Source organism: Phalacrocorax aristotelis, chromosome 26 (assembly GCF_949628215.1).
Source record: "Phalacrocorax aristotelis chromosome 26, bGulAri2.1, whole genome shotgun sequence".
NCBI classification, from domain to species: domain Eukaryota; kingdom Metazoa; phylum Chordata; class Aves; order Suliformes; family Phalacrocoracidae; genus Phalacrocorax; species Phalacrocorax aristotelis.
The window spans coordinates 202,871-220,064 of record NC_134301.1 but is presented as its reverse complement, the minus strand read 5'-3'; the positions used below and the strand labels follow the sequence as shown (position 1 = coordinate 220,064).

At 50.1% G+C, this 17,194-nt stretch overlaps 1 protein-coding gene across 1 annotated transcript; it reads left to right on the top strand.

The window, feature by feature from the left end:
- Positions 1-1,369: 1,369 nt before the first annotated feature.
- LOC142048721 (keratin, type II cytoskeletal cochleal-like) lies at positions 1,370-11,970 on the top strand. The gene is made up of 10 exons (XM_075075888.1): positions 1,370-1,454; positions 1,737-2,086; positions 2,864-3,072; positions 5,545-5,605; positions 6,602-6,697; positions 7,471-7,635; positions 7,777-7,902; positions 9,135-9,355; positions 9,903-9,937; positions 10,724-11,970. The coding sequence occupies exons 1-10, from the start codon at positions 1,391-1,393 to the stop codon at positions 10,879-10,881; spliced, it is 1,485 nt and encodes a 494-aa protein (XP_074931989.1). The 5' UTR covers positions 1,370-1,390; the 3' UTR covers positions 10,882-11,970.
- The last annotated feature ends 5,224 nt before the right edge of the window (positions 11,971-17,194 follow it).

Genomic DNA, 17,194 nt, shown 5'->3' with positions numbered 1-17,194 from the left:
GTAATTAAGGTTAGACAATGGCTTGTGATTGATCTAGCCCTTGATAGCACAAATCAGGGTGAAGCTCATTTCTCCTGCTGCCGAGGCTGCTGAGAGCAGCTTTGCCTTTATAACAGTCTATCCTACAGCTGGCTTGTATTTTACCTGTCTGAATTGCTTTCCAGTTTGCGTGTCGCAATGTGCAAAAAAACCCCGTCTGCTGATAAAAAGGAGTTGAGGCTGGACTGTAACTTGATGAAATCCAGCAGCCAGGGCTTACTTCGGTGGGCTTTATTCTTGCCTGACTGTAGGACTCTAAATCACACTTTCAGATTCAATCTGTCTTCTCAAGACAACCCGGAGGAGTTGCAAGAGAGTGGCCTGTCTCTGTGAACTCAGAAGGACCTGGAGCTTTGTAAAACAGCTGGAGACTTCTGCCTAGTTGCTAGCTATGTACGGATGAAATGAGCCCTAGCCTGTCTGCATCAGCTGTCAGGTCAGGTATAGCTGGGTGGGCGTAACACCTGAGTTTGCTTTAAACTCAATGGGGTTTTTTTTTTTTCCCCAGTTGCAGGGCAGGGAAGAATCTTGCCTCGCGTCTCTGGCTCGATCTCCCCCCTCTCCCTCTTTCAAACCGAGAATTTCCTTTTAGTAGCTGGGATCTCCAGCCAACTTGTATTCTTCCTGCAGAGAAGGAAGTGCATATTTTTAATAGGCTGTGGCCAGAAAGGGTGGGCAATGCTATATTGCTGTCCTGATGTGGGGAAGAACTGAAAGGTCACATATTCAGGCTGGGCTTTGAAATCTCATGGAGTATTTACAACCTGATAGTAAAGACATCTGTCCCTTCAAGACTATTTGAAATGCAGAAAGCCCTTAAAACTAATTTTTGCTTCTGCCTCTGCTGCGTAGAAGCCCAGAAATTTAAGCAGAAACCTGTCCTGTCTCCTTTTGAGTGCGGACTGGCATGTTGGGTATTTCCACGTGCAAGGTGCAGCCCACATAAACCACCTTTATTTTAGCACTAACAGGAGAGAGATGGCAAAACCATGGTGTTGAGGAATAGCTGCGGCATCCCTCTTCTGCTTTCCTCTGCACGGCACAGGCTCGCTGGCTGCTGCTGGCAGAGTGCTGTGTGTGTGTCCAAGGCCACAGCTGGCTTTGGTTTATATTAAATCAGGCTGGACCTGGCGCTAAGTTGAGGCCCCTTAACTCCTTTCTGCTGTTGCACAGGGGAGCTACCTGCTTTGAGATAGTTAATGCATATTCCCCCTCTTCTCGTTTCAACCTCCATTTAGGCAAGCAGAGAGGAATGGAGAAGCCCTGAAAAAATGGGGATCGGATCTGACCTGTTAAAACTCGCTCCCAAGGGATCCCAGAAGAGCCTGTGCTTCATGGCTCTTGGCTGCACATGTGGCAGAGGCAAAGGGAGGTGCAGAACAAAGCCAGGTCTGAGCACAGGGACAGAGTGCCAGGTATGTCGTGTCCCTTTCCTGGCCCTTCCCTTGCCTGGCTCGAGCTGAGCAGGTTGAGGGAGAGTGGGACGGCAGCTAGACACACCCAGCTCTCAAGGCAGTAAAATGATCCCTCTTTTGCCCTTGGGCCAAGCCCAGATAAAAGGAGAAGCAGTCAGGAGAGTGCTCTCACTTCCCTGGTCTCCAGCACAGCTTCCCTGAGCTTTTGAAGGGTCAGGGGTACTGAAAACATCCTCAGAGCAGCCATGTCCCGGTCTTTGAGTTTCAGCTCTCGCTCTGCAGCCGTCCCAGCGATCAGCCAAGTGCGGGTCAGCACCGTCTCCTCGACCCGTGGACTAGGAGGGGGTGCCGGCTTAGGCAGGGCAGGTGGCTTTGGCAGCTCCAGCCTCTACAACCTCGGCTCTGCCAACAAGCGGATCTCCAGCTCCTACAGCGTTCGCTCTGGATACAGCTCTGGAGGCATGGGATTCGGTGGGGCACTAAACCCCGGGAGCATTCAGGAGGTCACCATCAACCAGAGCCTCCTGACGCCCCTGAATCTGGAGATTGACCCCAATATCCAGCAGGTGCGCAAGGAGGAGAAGGAACAAATCAAGACACTCAACAACAGATTCGCCTCCTTCATCGACAAGGTGAGGTGTTGCAAAAACTGATAGCTTGATGGACACTGCTTAAAAGCAGGTCTCACCCAAAGCTCGCTTAACCTGGTGGGGGATTCACAGTGGGCTCAGGATCAGGTCCCCAAGGGCGCAGTGTGATTTGCCTACTTGCAATCTAATAACTCTTATTAAAGCCCTGCTTGCACTGCCATCAGTAAAGGGTTTTGCCCTGCTTAGGCCAGCTTTGTACCCTGTTTATTTAGCCGGTATTGCCCATAATGTGCGTGCAGGCTTTAAAGCTCAAATCTGCACCCAACCAAACCACCACCAAATTCAGGGAGGAGGGGGCCTTTTGGAGAGAAATCGTCCCAGTAGAACAGATCATGGCTTAAGTCAGAGCTTGCTGTGTTTGCACTGCCTTGTACCTCTGTTGCTTTACTGTCTTGCACTAATTAATCCTATGTCCTGTGTAAACTTCAGCTCTGGCATCCTCAGGATGCAAGGAATCCAGACCTGGAGTTTGAATAATTGGCTGATTTAGAGGTCTGTGGATGGCCTCTGTCAAGTGTCAGGCAAACAGAATCTGCTTATCTTTAATTCATACAAAGCCTTAAAGTCATAAGCCAAGCCCCAGAGTAGCAGTGCTCCCTCCTCATCTTTATCACCGTCCAGAGTTTAAGTGCTTCCTACGAGCAATCTAAATTCTTCAGATACCTTCTGCAGCCTGTCCTGCCCACAGGATCCGAACTCTGTAGTGTCAACCCCCCCCTTCCTCCCACTTTCACAAATGACCCCTTGGTCGCTTTCCAGGTCCGATTCCTGGAGCAGCAAAACAAAATGCTGGAGACCAAATGGAGCCTCCTCCAGGACCAGAAGACTGCCCGGAGCAACATTGCTCCCATGTTTGAGGCATACATCAGTAACCTGCGACGTCAGCTGGATGGGTTGTTGAATGACAAAGACCGTTTGGAGGGCGAACTGAAGAACATGCAGGATCTTGTTGAGGATTTCAAGACCAAGTAACGTATAATCTTCCCATCTAACGGTGTAGTTGAGCTGGCAGGTCGGTCAGTAGATTGGCAGAGATGTCCCCATGTTTTCTGCTAGGGAGGGAGATTTTTTTCCAGCCCTGAGTTACGTGTCTAGTCCAGGGAAGCTGCCTGGATTCATCTTACATCAGTCGCTCATTGCTCCTGGCACCTCGTTTCCCACATGGTCTTCAGTGGCTCCATCCTCTTGGCTTTGCTTTGGGGCCTCCTCAGGGATGGCGTCGTACTTTGGGTTGGAGGTGCCCGCTGAGGTCCGTAGGAACCCTGTGGGAGCTCAGCAGGCTGGCAGGCAGCGGGTGAGCTGCTGCTTCTTCTGCGGGTGGGTAATGGAGCGGGTCATCTGCAGTTTTTAAGCAACTTTTCAGTCCAAATTGTGTCGCCTGGGAGGAGGCCCATGAAGAAAGTAGCCTTTGTCCCAGTCTGTGCCCAACCCAGCTGTACAGGGGAAAGCCTTTAATAAATAAATAAATAAAATAAAGAGGGAGCTGGCAAACTGGACCAAGCAGGAACTGAAAACAAACAGATCTGATAATTCCTGGGGTGTGTTTAGGGAAAGTCAATAGCCCGTGATTCCCAAGAAGGTGCATGGTACTGATGTTTCCCCCAGCCCTGCTCAGTTATTTCTACTCTCTGCTCATCCACATTTATACTCTATATCTCCACAAGGCAAAGGAAATATCGCCCTGACTTTAGTTGCGTGTTGCATGAATGCAAGGTGCATAGTTATTCCTCCAGCTCCACGTAAATCCAAACCCTATATGTGCTTGGAGAAGGGAAGCAGGAATTAGGAGCCTAAGATTCTGGTGCAGCAGAGGCAGGGAGGATGTAGTAACTGGAGTTCAGAACCTGCTTCTCCCCATTTGTATGAAGAAAATCTCATCTTCTCAGTAGAATACCTAAAACATGACAGGCTCTTTATGTGTCTGTTGCCTCTTTTTCATATGCCCAATTTACACAGCCATTCTCAGTTTACATTTGCGGTGGGGAGGAGATTTATACGCACAAGGCTCCAGGGGATGAGATTCAGTCCCTTATTCAGTAACTGCATTGACTAAGGGCGTGGTTCAAAGCCAGCCAGGGAGTACGGAGCAGGCTGTTCACGCTGTGCATGTGGCGTGGTGCAGAGCACGCCACGGCGCGGTGGTGCCCTGGGCTTCCCGACGCGCCTTGGGAGTTCGTGGAGAGTATTGAACGATTTGTCAGTTCGGTGACCAGCTGGGTGGAGCTCCTGCCGGGAAAGAAGGAATTTGACAAACTGTTCTAGAATAATTCAGTCTTTTTACCTATCTCCGATTATCCATTCTGCGCTGCAGGCCATGCGTACGCGGCGCAATCACCTAATTTCCAGGTCAGATATTCTGCAGTAGCAATGGATGCAGACGTTGACCTCAAAAGGGACAACGTCCATTTATGCCAGTGTGGATGGGCAAGCTTCCAGTGCGGAGCAGAAAGGGTGGTGCATGAAGGCTCTTCAAAGTGAAGTAGCTCACGCTTTGGAAGGCAGATTACAGCGCCAGCCATGCAGGGACCGTGTAAATAGACAGAACAGTGTTCTAACTTTGGCAACAGCAATTCTGAAACAGCCAGAGAAAGTGGTTCCTTGCTCTGTGCCTCGGGTGACTTCCAGGATTCGTATAGGAGACGCCTGCAGTTTGTTTCAGCAGGTTGGCTTACGTAGAATGGCGTACGGCGGGCTCTGAGATCCAGGCCTGCAGGTGGTACGAATCAGTGAGCTCCCATAAAGTCAATGGAGCATGATTTTTACCTGCTGACGATCTAGCTCGTTACATCTGCAGGTGTACACCTAAGGATGGGAGGTAGCCAATATTAGAAGTTTATGTGACTTCGGAGCATAGCCGCTTCGTGCAGAATGAGAATAATTATACTCAGCTCTTCCCAGGGCAGTGGCATGTGATTGACACCTGCGAAATGTCCGCAAATGTCTGCAATGAGGAAGTGCACAGCGAAAGCAGCATTAGCAGGTGCTTTGATCAGGACAGAGGAATTTGTTGAACCTGCTTGCAACTCTTCTGCATTTGTATTTGCTCTCTCAAGGGGCACGTGAAAAAGCTGAGAGCCTCAGGCTCCCGCAGCTGTCTGTGACTGAGGATAAGCAGCAGAAATCTTTTTAAGTGCAGTGAATTTTGATGAATGTGGGAAAGCACGGGTGAGAAATGCTCTCTTGGTTAGCGGGCACGGCGGTGAGGAGCAGAACAGCTTTCAGGCATCAGCTCATCCAAAGAGTACCCTGGAACTGTGGCATACGGCTGGTATCTCTTGTGCAAAGCCTGCCTTGCTTTGGGGAAGTCATAGGCTTTGCCAAGGTGGTTTACAGAGAGCGAAATGGAGGGAGAGAGAAGGGAATCGGGGTAACCCTTCACTGTGACATTTTTTCCTTTTACCCAGGCCCTAACTTCATACCAATCCCTTTTTTTCTGGCAGATACGAAGATGAAATCAACAGGCGTACAGCAGCAGAGAACGACTTTGTGGTGCTGAAGAAGGTGCGTGCCAAGGGTACTGATCGTATTGGGTTGCAGCGCTTCTCCCCCTTTTGCCCCTCCACTGGTTTTGCTGTGCTTAGAGACCTGCAGGTGAAGAATTACAGCTCCCGTTTTGGGCTGGAGGCTGCCTCAGTGTAGGCACTGAAGGCTCTGTAGGAAGCTGGGAAGGCGTGCAGGTCTCATGGGTATCATAGATTATGGCTATATCTTTCCTAAGGCCTCCCCTGACTGTCCAAACTGACAGTGGACTTGCAAACACAGGTCCAGGGGACCCTACAAAACCTATGGGATCCTGCACACCAGCAATATTTAGTACCTTGGTAGATAGTTTTTAGGACATGGTGGGTCATTGGGCACACGGACATGGAGAGCAGCCAGCTTGGGGAACCTGATGGGCTCATGGCTGCTTTTGAGAAGCCATCAAAGGCTGGGTGTCTTAGTCACAGAATCACAGAATCACGGAATCCCAGGTGGGAAGGGACCTCAGGGATCATCTAGCCCAACCTCTCTAGGAAGAGCACAGGCTAGACAAGATGGCCCAGCACCCTGTCCAGACAACTCTTGAAGGTGTCCAACGAGGCCGGGTCGACCTCTTCCCTGGGGAGATTACTCCAATGGTGACTGTCCTCACTGTGAAACACTTCCCTCTCACGTCCAGTCGGCATCTCCCCAAGGGCAACTTGTGTCCATCCCCCTTGTCCTCTCCATGGGACTCCGTGTGAAAAAGGGAGTCTCCATCTTCTCTGTCGCTGCCCCTTAAGTGCTGGTACGTGGGGATGAGATCCCCTCTGAGCCTCCTTTTCCCAAGGCTGAACAAACCCAGCTCTCCCAGCCTATCCTTGTACGGCAGCTGCCCAGTCCTGTGATCATCCTGGTGGCCCCTCTCTGGGCCCCTTCCAGCCTGGCCACATCCTTTTTGTACAGCGGGGACCAGAACTGCACACAGCACTCCAGGTAAAGCTATGGCAAGCTCAATGGATTATCACTCTTCTTTAGGACGTGGATGCCGCCTACATGAACAAAGTGGAGCTGGAGGCCAAGGTGGATGCGCTGACGGATGAGATTAACTTCCTGAGGTCTCTCTACGAAGCGGTAAGGTCCTTTCTGCTTCCTGTGGCTGCTGCAGCGTAGCACCATCAGTGGGTGAAGAACAGCGAATGGTGACTGAGAAAATGAACGTGCTGCTTTCTAGAGACACAAAGGGCGATGGGGACATGAAGTCTTCCCTTGCATAAGCAGAAATAAGCCTGAAAGTAAAGTGCACATCCTGTGAACTGCCACAGTGATTCCTCCCTCTCTGGGATGTGAGATGGATTTATTACAAGCATGTTTTTTTCATGCTGTTAGTGTGAAAACAAGGAAAACTAGCGTATTATAGCCAGTGCTGTGGTGCTGGTGTGTGCCTGTGTGTGCTTGTGTGTTTGTGTGCCGTGTGAGAGAAAGAACAGAAAGCTCCGTGTCGCAGATGCCTTTATCTTACCCATTATTTGCAAGATAAGAGTTTGACTGAACCGGGCATGTTGCATCGTTGGGTGAGGTGGTGGGATTTGGTCTTCACTTTGTTGTGAAGCTGTTGCTCAAGCTTCTTGGACTGGGTTCTTATCTCAGGAGTGGGGTAAACTGACCTTGCTGTCAAAATGTGGGTGATAAGAAGTCGCTCCATTTCTGCTGTCCTTTGTTACTTTGTGCTCTGCAAGGTTGATGTGATTCAGCTGTTTTCCTTCTAATTAATGAATGTTTTGATTGAATTCTTTTTATCTTCCTCCCTTTCCCTTTTCTTCTCAGATGCTGTCTTTAATTGGCTTCCAAAAGAGAGGCCTTTAAAAGTCAGTGATTAATGGTGGTGTTTTTAATGCAACTGGCAGGAACTTCAGGAGCTGCAGGCCCAGATCTCTGACACCTCTGTGGTGCTGTCTATGGATAACAACCGAAACCTGGACCTGGACAGCATCATTGCAGAGGTCAAAGCCCAGTATGAGGATATTGCCAACAAGAGCCGGGCGGAGGCTGAGTCCTGGTACCAGAGCAAGGTGAGTTATGGGAGAGATCAAGGCAGTCACAGTTTCTGTTAGTAAATGTATTCTGTGTGTCGTGAGGGGGAGAGATTTTAGCTGGCTGATTGACCGCCGGCCTGACTCCATCCTTTTCTATTACACTGTTTTGTGTCACAGTATGAGGCGCTGCAGGTCACTGCCGGGAAACACGGAGATGACCTGCGCAACGTGAAGAATGAGATCTCAGAGATAAACCGTGTGATCCAGAGGCTGCAGAGTGAAATCGAAAACGCAAAGGCGCAGGTGAGTTGCTGCCCTCCTCCTCCTGCTGCAGAGCAGTGGATTTAGCAGCAGCAAGCATGCCAGGCGTCTGGGTGTTACACAACATCTGTAGAAGTGCTTTGGGGGCGGCTGCAATGCTCACCTCAAAAGCTCCAGTTCTGCTGGAGGGAGAAACCGTGTTACGCTGAGAGGCAGCTGAACTCTAGGTGAGAACAGGTCCGCCAGCGACCTGGGAGCCCAGGAGGGGAGCGATGCAAAGGTTTCCAAAAGGCAAGGCTGCGTGTAGCCTCCCTCCCAGCCACACACATTCCTTGTACCTTCTTGCTTCTGGGATCTTTGTCCACTCCCTTTTTGCAGAAGGGAGCACCATGTTTGGGCACATAAAATAATTTTTCAGCTGCACGGGGGTTGTTTGCTTTCTCCAGGGGCTGTTATCGCTTTTATCAAATGGCTGGTGAAAGCCAGACCAATGGGTAGTTCAGACCCTGTTCAGCTGAAAACTCTCTGTGAGTAACCAGGGTGCACAAAGCTGGAGATAAGCCATTGTGATTCATCCGTTTGTGTTTATTTGGTTTCAGGGCAGGGAGGCTTCAAAACCATGACAACCACCTACAAGCAAAGAGCTGACCCAGTGCAGCTTCCTTGAATAATGAATGAGACTATAAAGCACATGTGTTCATTGTGAGCCCTTCCTGCCAAACACGGGGCTTTTTTGGAGGTGCAGGGGGCACAGCTGAGGGTGCGTTAGACTCCCAGCGTGATGTGGCCCCACAGGGATGCTTTTGGGGTAGGTCTGCATTGTTTGTTAACTGCAGGTCTGCTCGAGTCCACACTTGCCTCGCATCAAAGCTTGCTGGAGACCAACTGGCTCTGAACGAGCTCTGGGGCATAACAGGAGAGAAAAACTGAGTTTGCATTAACCCTAAGTGTTGTGCTGTTGCGTACGGTGTGGGTGGGCTGAGAAGCTGAGGATCACCCGAAGAAAGTCTTCTGAAAATGTAACCAGTGGAGAGACATAGGGTCTGGGATTTTTGAAGAATATATCTTGCTATGAGGTAAGCTTCCTTTGCAGGCCGATCTCCATCCAGTGCCCAAAAAATGAACTTCTAGGGATCTAAGTTGAGCAGATGGCTCCAGGGTTCTGCAGATACACAGGGATGGTCTGGTCAGTAGATGTCAGAAGACCACGGGCAGTAATGTCCTCCACCAGGGAGGTGAGATGCCCACTGACGTACCCTGCTCTGTCCTTGCAGCGTGCCAAGCTGGAGGCCGCCATTGCTGAAGCCGAGGAACGAGGTGAGTTGGCTGTCAAAGATGCAAGGGAAAAGCTGGAGGAGCTGGAGGCAGCTCTCTACAAGGCGAAGCAGGACATGGCGCGGCAGCTCCGCGAGTACCAGGAGCTCATGAACGTCAAGCTGGCCCTGGACATCGAGATCGCGACCTACAGGAAGCTGTTGGAGGGCGAGGAGAGCAGGTGGGGGCAACCTGTGGGTTTCACGTCAGGAAGGGTTGAGCTGTTTGTCCCCTTTGCTTGGGGACATTGTGAGGTCCCAATTCCAATTTCTGCAAGGAAATACAGAAGAGAAAAACCTCCGTTTTAAACTGATTTTGGTCCTGAAAATGCTTTGGCCACCCATGTTGGTTTGGCAAGAGCCAAACCGGCAAGTTCTGGGGAAAATTTGATACTTTTGGTGAAAATAAGCAAAGAAGAAAAAAGCTATTTTCCATCATATGTTTGATGCTGGGGCAGAAGATTTCCAAGTGGCTCAAATCCCCATGGAATTAGGACAGAGCTTCTGTGCTTTTTCAGCCCTGCCCCAGGTGATAACAGAGCTTGTAAATGTAGGGCCAGAACAAAGCTCTGGATGGCACACTTATCTTGTCTGAATTATTTACAACAGCGGTAATAACTCACTGCCATTGTCTTCATCCTCAGCGCAGAGGCCCTGGGGAAACACTGAGTAATGCAGACTCTAACCCATCCTCTTTCTTTTTGCCTCTGTGTTTTTCTTCTCCAACAGGTTGGCTGGTGACGGAGTTGGCAACGTCAACATCTGTGAGTTGATTTTTTATAATTCATAATGGTTACACATAGCCATATGCCTGCAGAAAGCACTGGTGGGGACCAGCTGGAGCGTGCAGGAGCCTCATAGTGCCCTGCCTGAGCTTCTGCAACCCAGTTAGCCCCGTTCTTAAATGGGAGCCCCCCCGAGACAGAAGTTGGTAGTGCTGTTGGCTCCGTGACAGACTTCAGCTCTAACTCATCTGTATGAAATTTAACTTGGGGGAATACTGATCTTTCTTTCCTCCCATTTGTGTATGGAGAAAAATGTACTAATGAGAAAAGGCATTGCCTGGATTGGAAGTTAGTGATGATAGAGGGTGCCTCTCCAGCTTGGGAAGCATTGCGTACTCCCCTTGTCTGGATATCAGACAGGCGGTGGTGTCTTGGAGATGCTGTCTACAGCTCTAATCCAGTGGCTCTACTTTTCATCCACTTAATAGCCGCTGATAGCTGGTGAACCGCCTGCCCGCAGCCTCTTTGGTGCACCAAGAGATGCGCTGAATGTGTTTGATATGGGGCGCTCTGTGCTGCAGGGGGTCCTGAGCCAGACTGAGTGATGGAGGAGGAGGTGGGCTGCTCAACCCTCACACGCGTCTGGCTTAGCACACAGAATTAAAGTAACAAGAGATTAGTATCCTGGGCCCTGTGTTTTGCAGGAGATCGCAGAGAGTTCTCATCTGGTTGCTGCAATTTAAAAATGCCCTTTTTGTGAGGGTGCCAACCCGGGTTCGAAGCTCCCTGGCGCTCACAGTTGGTTTGCTTCTCTCTGTGTCACAGCTGTGCTCAGCTCCAGTGGTGGAAGTGGATTCCTGGGAGGAGGCCTCAGCCTGGGAGCAGGCATGGGCAGCGGGGCACTCGGCCTCTCCTCTGGGAGTGTCTCCAAATCCTACACTGTCACCACAACCTCGTCCAGCAGGAGAAGCTTCAGGAAGTAACTACAGGAACAGAGATCAGTGGTACCCATTACCCGGGAGGAGGGAAACCATAGGAAGAAAAGTTTTGTTGCCTTTCATAGGATAAATTGGCCGCAAAATTTCTGCAGTGATGAATGAATTGGAATAAGACATACTAGAGTACCTGACCCTGCCACATCACGCCTAAGGCTTGATCCTGCACTGTTGAACTCAGTGGGAACCATTCCACTGAGAGCAGGTTCAAGCCTGTAGGGTGAAATTTATCCAGTGAAGCAGGCGGTAAAACGCTTTTGTTACTTGTGTGCTTGGTACCCCCTGCTCAGGGCTGGATTTCACCCTTTGAAGGGCAAAACAGTCATTTGAGTGGCAAGCATTTCTGCTGTGGTTTTGCAAAAGAGACCAGAAGATTATCTCCCTCTTAATAAGATTTGGAAGACTTTATTCCCTTAGGGTCCTCAGAAAATGCCAACCCTTGTTAAGATTTTGGCCTGGGTTTGTTTTCTTAAAGTATACCGAGAAGAAAACAGTGAAACTGTTTTGGGCTTCTCCTTATTTTCTTTGGAAATGGGCTCAGAAATGGATTTCAACAATTCTCCTCTGAATGAAGCCAATGTCTTGCCGAAAGCAACGCAGACAGATTTACTTTCGGGTTCTTTATAGCGAAGTAACTCATAAACAAGCTCCCCCACCCATTCCCTCTCCTTAAAAGAAGCCCAAAGTTTAAGGGATATGAAGCTGCTTAAAATTATAAGCAGCACAGTAAAAGGGGAGATAACATTCCCCATCCTTGGGAGTCTCTGTTTACCACGGTGTATTTCAAAGCGTACCTAGCGATATCTGGTGTCTTTACTGCAGATAGAGAAAAAAGCGTGTTTTGTTGATGCATCATTACAATAACTACTTGCTCCTGCCAAAAAGCATCTTCAACTTGAACGTGCCAGGGGAAATAGGTCATTACTGCAGTAGGAACTCAAAGAAACTGCACAGAATTGTTGTGTTGCATGCTCAGCCGTGTCCTAGGAGTGTATCTATCTTTGGTTGACGTTTTATGCCTTTGTTATCTGAGACCTTGTCGTGAGGCCATTAATAAAGTTTCCCTATTGCATGCTTCACAGCTGAGTGCCTTGTCTGTGCTGCCCTGGATGCTCAGGAGCTCTGGAAAGCAGCCAGTGTTACCACCCTTGTCCTGTCTCCAGAGCCTGCTCCTGGCTGCGGCCCCTGGAGCAGTGCCACACTGTGGTCAGGGTCAGGATTTCGGGTTTGCTGCCTGGAGTCTTTCATTCCTGGGTGAATTTTACCTGCCTGCTTTGCACCGAGTCTGGGCAGTGGGATAATGGGACTGGTTTTCTTCGAGCACCTGGCTTCAGCCCAGTCCCTGATCAGGACTGAGACCAATCCCTCTCCCAGCCCCATGTTCCTCTACTGAGCTGAGCTAAATGTTGGAGGAGATGCCTCTCTTGCAGATGGCCAAAGCTTGGAGAGGTGAATCTGGGCCTTGATTCCTGCTCCTTTTGGGGCAGCGCCGGGTGCGAAGGGCTCACCCCAGGGTGATTTGTGCTTGCTCCCACCCATCTCCTGGGGCCAAGGTGCAGACACATGGCGTGCCCTTGCTAGAGCTGCTGTTGCAGAAAGCGTCACCCCCGTGGGGATGGGGCCAGGCAGAGATGTTGTGGTCACACAACAGAGGAAAAGCTCTTTCCTCCGAGATGAGGATGGCCACGAGGCTGCCAGGGCCTTGAAGGATGCTTTGCCCACCTGTGCGCTACCCAGACCCCGTTGCTCCAGTGCCCAGCACTTCCCAGCACCTCGCGACTGAGCGAGCGCAGTGCTGAGCCTGCGCGTGGTTTTACTACACGCGCAGCGCTACTGGCAGGGAGGGGAATAAGCCAGGGTGCCCAGCAGGGCCCTGTCATCAGTGGCCCAGCACACCCAGCTCGCTGCTTTTATGTCAAAAAATCAAACTTAAATAAAACCCCTGAAGATAACTGAAATTAAGGTCTCAAAGAAAGGCATTGCCCAGATGCTTTTGGCAGGGGGTGCCGCTGTTTGCTGTCATTTGCATGGCTTTGTGATACTTAGTGAGGAATTGTGGGTCTCTCTTAGCATTGTGAGAGATTAACAGGACTCCATCGCTGCTCCTTGAATTTTGGGGTATCGGGCTTGCAGCACTGGCCTTAAGGAGCACGTGCAGTCCGTGTGGCTGCAGCTTTTCCACATTAACAGAACAACGTATGCTGCATAACAGCGCCGGGGGAAAGAGGATCTTTACGATTCCTGGAACACCCTGAGGTACCTTTGTGAGTCCGTGGAGACGGGTGCACTTTGTGCTTTGTGCTCGTTCTTCGGATCTGATCTTGGCTCAGTCCGGGGTTGTAAATGGAGCTGGTTGAAACCTAATCTCTGCTTCTGAGGGGATGCTGATATTATGAAGGCAAAGTGCCCTGAATTAGTGTAAAAGCAGGTGTATTCAGAGTGTCCTGTCGACTGCAATTTCTGCTAGCTGGATTCAGGAGAAATAATGCAGCTTCAGAAGCAACGGGCGAGATTTTTGCACTTCTAGAGAAGGGAGATAGACGTGACCCAGAGAAACCAAGCTACTCCAGAGCCCTCCACACAGAGCACTACCGCTGCCAGGCTGAGCAGCCTCTGAGCTGCCTTCAGAGCCGACCGTTGCTCTTCGGCAGGCAGAGCCACCACCCAGCTCTTGCCGCTTGGGCTGAGTCTCTTGGGTGCCAGACTTTGCCTCCCACTGCTTGTCTGAACGGCAGCTGAGCTTCAGGTACTGGTGGGCAGGATGTCGCTGCTGCGGAAAATAAAGGCAAAAAAGGGCGGTGATGGAAGCAAGCAGGTCTCAGATGTATTAAAAGTTAGAAAAAGCCACCAAATGATTCACAAAGTATTTTTTTGCTTCCCTGTGTTGCAGCAGTGACTAAGATGAAGAACGAGCATTTGAAATGTGAATAAAATCATACACAGACAGAGGATGTTCGTGTTGGTGCGGAGCCAGGAGTGTGCCTGGTCTGGACATCAGGGTAACCTGGCAAGCTGCTGTGGTTCGTGGAGGAGCTGTGAATTTGGTCTTGAAGAATTTAGGGAAAGCTGGAGGTCATTTAGCTTTGCAAGTGTGAGTTGAGGGAAAGATGGAGCCCAGCAGAGAGCAAAGACAATTGCAGGGGGCAGTTCCTCCTCGAATGGGCACGTCCTTTGACCCATCTGGTGACATTTCAGGGGCACTATTCTGTTTGTGCTTTGGGGCAGGGTATGGCCAAGACATCCCTCCCAGCCCTCCTGTTGTGATTTAGGCAGATAATACCACTTGGTCAGGAGCACATCCATCTTTCTGTACTCACCTGTGTATTTTCAGCCTTCCACAGTTCAACTCCATAACTGCAAGTGTTGCCTTCATCACTGAAACATCGCAAAGCCCTTAGTTATTATCATGTCAGTTAAACATCTTAATAGCTCTGCCCTGGCGGAAGCGTGTTAATGGCTGGGAGGTTGATCTGTGCATGCACTTAACTCACAGGCACTGAAGATGCTCAGCCGATTTCATCTGGGCAGTAAGTAGTATTTCCTCTTTCCAAGCCAACTATACGAGGAAATCTTGCTGCTTCCTCAGCTCATAAAAGCAGCAAAATTGCCTTTTTTCATTTTTACAGTGTTGCCAGTTTCCATGCAGGTGTAAAGCCCAGCTACCCCTGCTGAGGCTCGGAGCGCTTCAGCTGTTGCCACTTGCTCTCTGCAGGGTAAAATACACAATAATTAAATACACTTTATAATACGTACCTAAGTATACCTTGTAGTTTCTCTTTTATCTAATACTTTCAACAGACGCTTGAGTGTTTGTTCTCTCTCTGCTTGCTCTTGGCCTCTGTATTTCTCCCCTCCTAGCGAGCTGTCCTGATCTCCTCTCCCCGGTTAAGTGCCTCAGCTGAATGCTGAGTTCCTGCTGGACCATCCCTGGCGTTTCCTTCGGGGCTGCGTCGCAGGATGCGGCCGCTCTGCCCCCTCCACCTACCCCTGTGGTACTGCTGTGGCTCCAGCTGCAAACCCTGGGATGCGAGGTTGGCCGTGCGGCTTTGTAATACCAGGACTGGGGTCATCGGCACCACGGCTCTGTCCACAGATGTCAAAGGGTTTTACGAAGGAGGTAACTTCTGTTCTTCTCTGTAGGGAAACTGAGGCCGAGGAAGGGCAAGGACTTAGATGCAACCAGGCCTGAGAAGGAGGCTGTAAGTTGTAGGGAACCCTCTTCAGTTCCCTCATGTTTAAGCTGCATTTGCTTCAGTTTCCATCAGTTTTTCAGTAACTACCGCGGCCAAAACCCTGCTCTGAGGTTGATTTTGATTTTTGTTGTGTTTAAAAGGCACGAAACCAGTATGGGCTGGGCTGAATCCCCAGCTCCCACTGGGCAGGGAGGAGCGGGGGGGGGAGACAACTCCTATCCTGGGAAGGCTTCCACCTGGGAAGCCTAATTAGCTTGATGAGAAGCCTAATTGGCTTGATGAGGTTATAAAGGACAACACCCCATAAGCAGAGATGAAAAGAGGTCTTCCAGCCTCTTGCTGGAGATGGTGGCACTTTGTGCTCCTGCACTGGAGCAGCCACAGCCTGGGAAGAGGCACGGAGCGTGGGCTGGGGGTCGGGTCTGCTTTGCCTAGGGGGTCGCTGCGGTGAAGCTGTGCCCTGTTGGAGAGCGGAGCAGGACTGGGTCTGGCGCCAGGATGAGAGGAAGGCCAAGGGGGTGTAAAACCATCCAGCAGCTCCTGGCATATAGCTTTGAGGAGTTCCCAGGCAACTCGAGGCAACTGGTGATGGTTTTAAGTGGATTTAGCAATCAATGATAGTAATTAAAAGTTTCAGTTAGCTTTATGCAAATTGCTACAGCATCTTTGCTTAGTCAGTGCCCTCTAAATGTTTTTGGTTGTTTGTTTTTCCTGGGGGAAAAATCATTTGGGGTTCCACCCTGTCCTAATGAAGACATCTAACCTGGGAAGCACCTGTTTCTCGTGCCTTGCTGGCAGCTGGCTGTGTCAGAAGCACTCAGCATTGGGTGGAATGGATCCTGCTCCTTGTGTGCAGGTGTGAGGCAGAGGAGACCTGTACTTCCAGCTCAGTGGTGCTCTGGAGAGAGGTTCTAACCCTTCTCTGCATAGCTGCTCTTGTGCATGGAGAACAGAGGCATTGGGGTTATGGGAGACTGTTGAGATGCGGTGTCTGGGTTAGGAAAGAAGAGCTCCCAGCAGATGGAGGGCTTGGCCTGTGCCTGTTTTAGACCCCTGTAAGCTTTGGCATTGAGATCCTGGAGCAGAGACAAGAATTAACCCTCCTTTCCCCAAATGAAGGTGTCAGATGAAGGTAACTGAGTTGCTATGCCAATTTATTGGAGATGCAAGACTAAAGCTAGGATGAAAGCTGCTGACAAAATAAAAGGTCATTAGAAGTAAATCCCTGCTTCCCCTTTTTCTTCCCAATAGAAATGTACTTACGCAACAGTTCGGTGTGCTAGGCTAGGTACTGGACAACTGGGAAGGCAATTGATGCTGGGCCCATGCATTTAAGGTTGGGTCTGGATCCCTTGAACAAGGTCACAGAGGAGACTTGTGTCCTAGGCCCAGATATGTCGATGGATCAGTCCCTTTCATACCTAACAGTGGATTCTGGCCCCCAGACTCTTTAGTTCTGATTGCATTTATAGCAACAGATGAGCCAGACCATCAAAAACCCAGGAGGAAAGGGAATGTTGAGGATCAGTTTCAAAACGGGTAATGCAAGTACATAAACAGACTGCCTTCAAACAGCAGCAGCCCTTGAAATCTATTCTTTGGGGCAAATAATCAATGAAATCGATGCAGTGGGTAGGGAAACGGCAAGCTAGGCAATTTTGGGCGAGTTCTGCTCATGCCAGGGGTATATGTGTAATCTAAAGGCTGGCTGATAAAACTAGGTTGATCCAGGGTGGGAGCTGCTAAGGCAACTGGGCTGGATAAAGCTCTAATGAAAATGTTCTTAGGTAGGAGGGCATGGTCTCTCACACTTCATTTTAGGATTTTGAATCCGTAGGAGTGGAGAGACCAAGGAATTACACCAAAAGCATCTTGTTTTAACTGCAGAGTGGGAGTGGTGAGGGGGATTTTAGCCCTTCTTGCTCCTAGATTCCCTAGCAGAAATAGCAAAATTCATGACCGTAGAAAAGCCCTCTTTGCATGCATGGAAAATGGGTGTGCAGCCTGGGGGAGCTGGGTGCGCACGGTCCAGCTCTGCCCTGGCTGTGTGTTGGCAGAAGGGCGTGCGTGTTGCTTTGTTTCCAGCCTTGCCATTTATCTACAGCTCT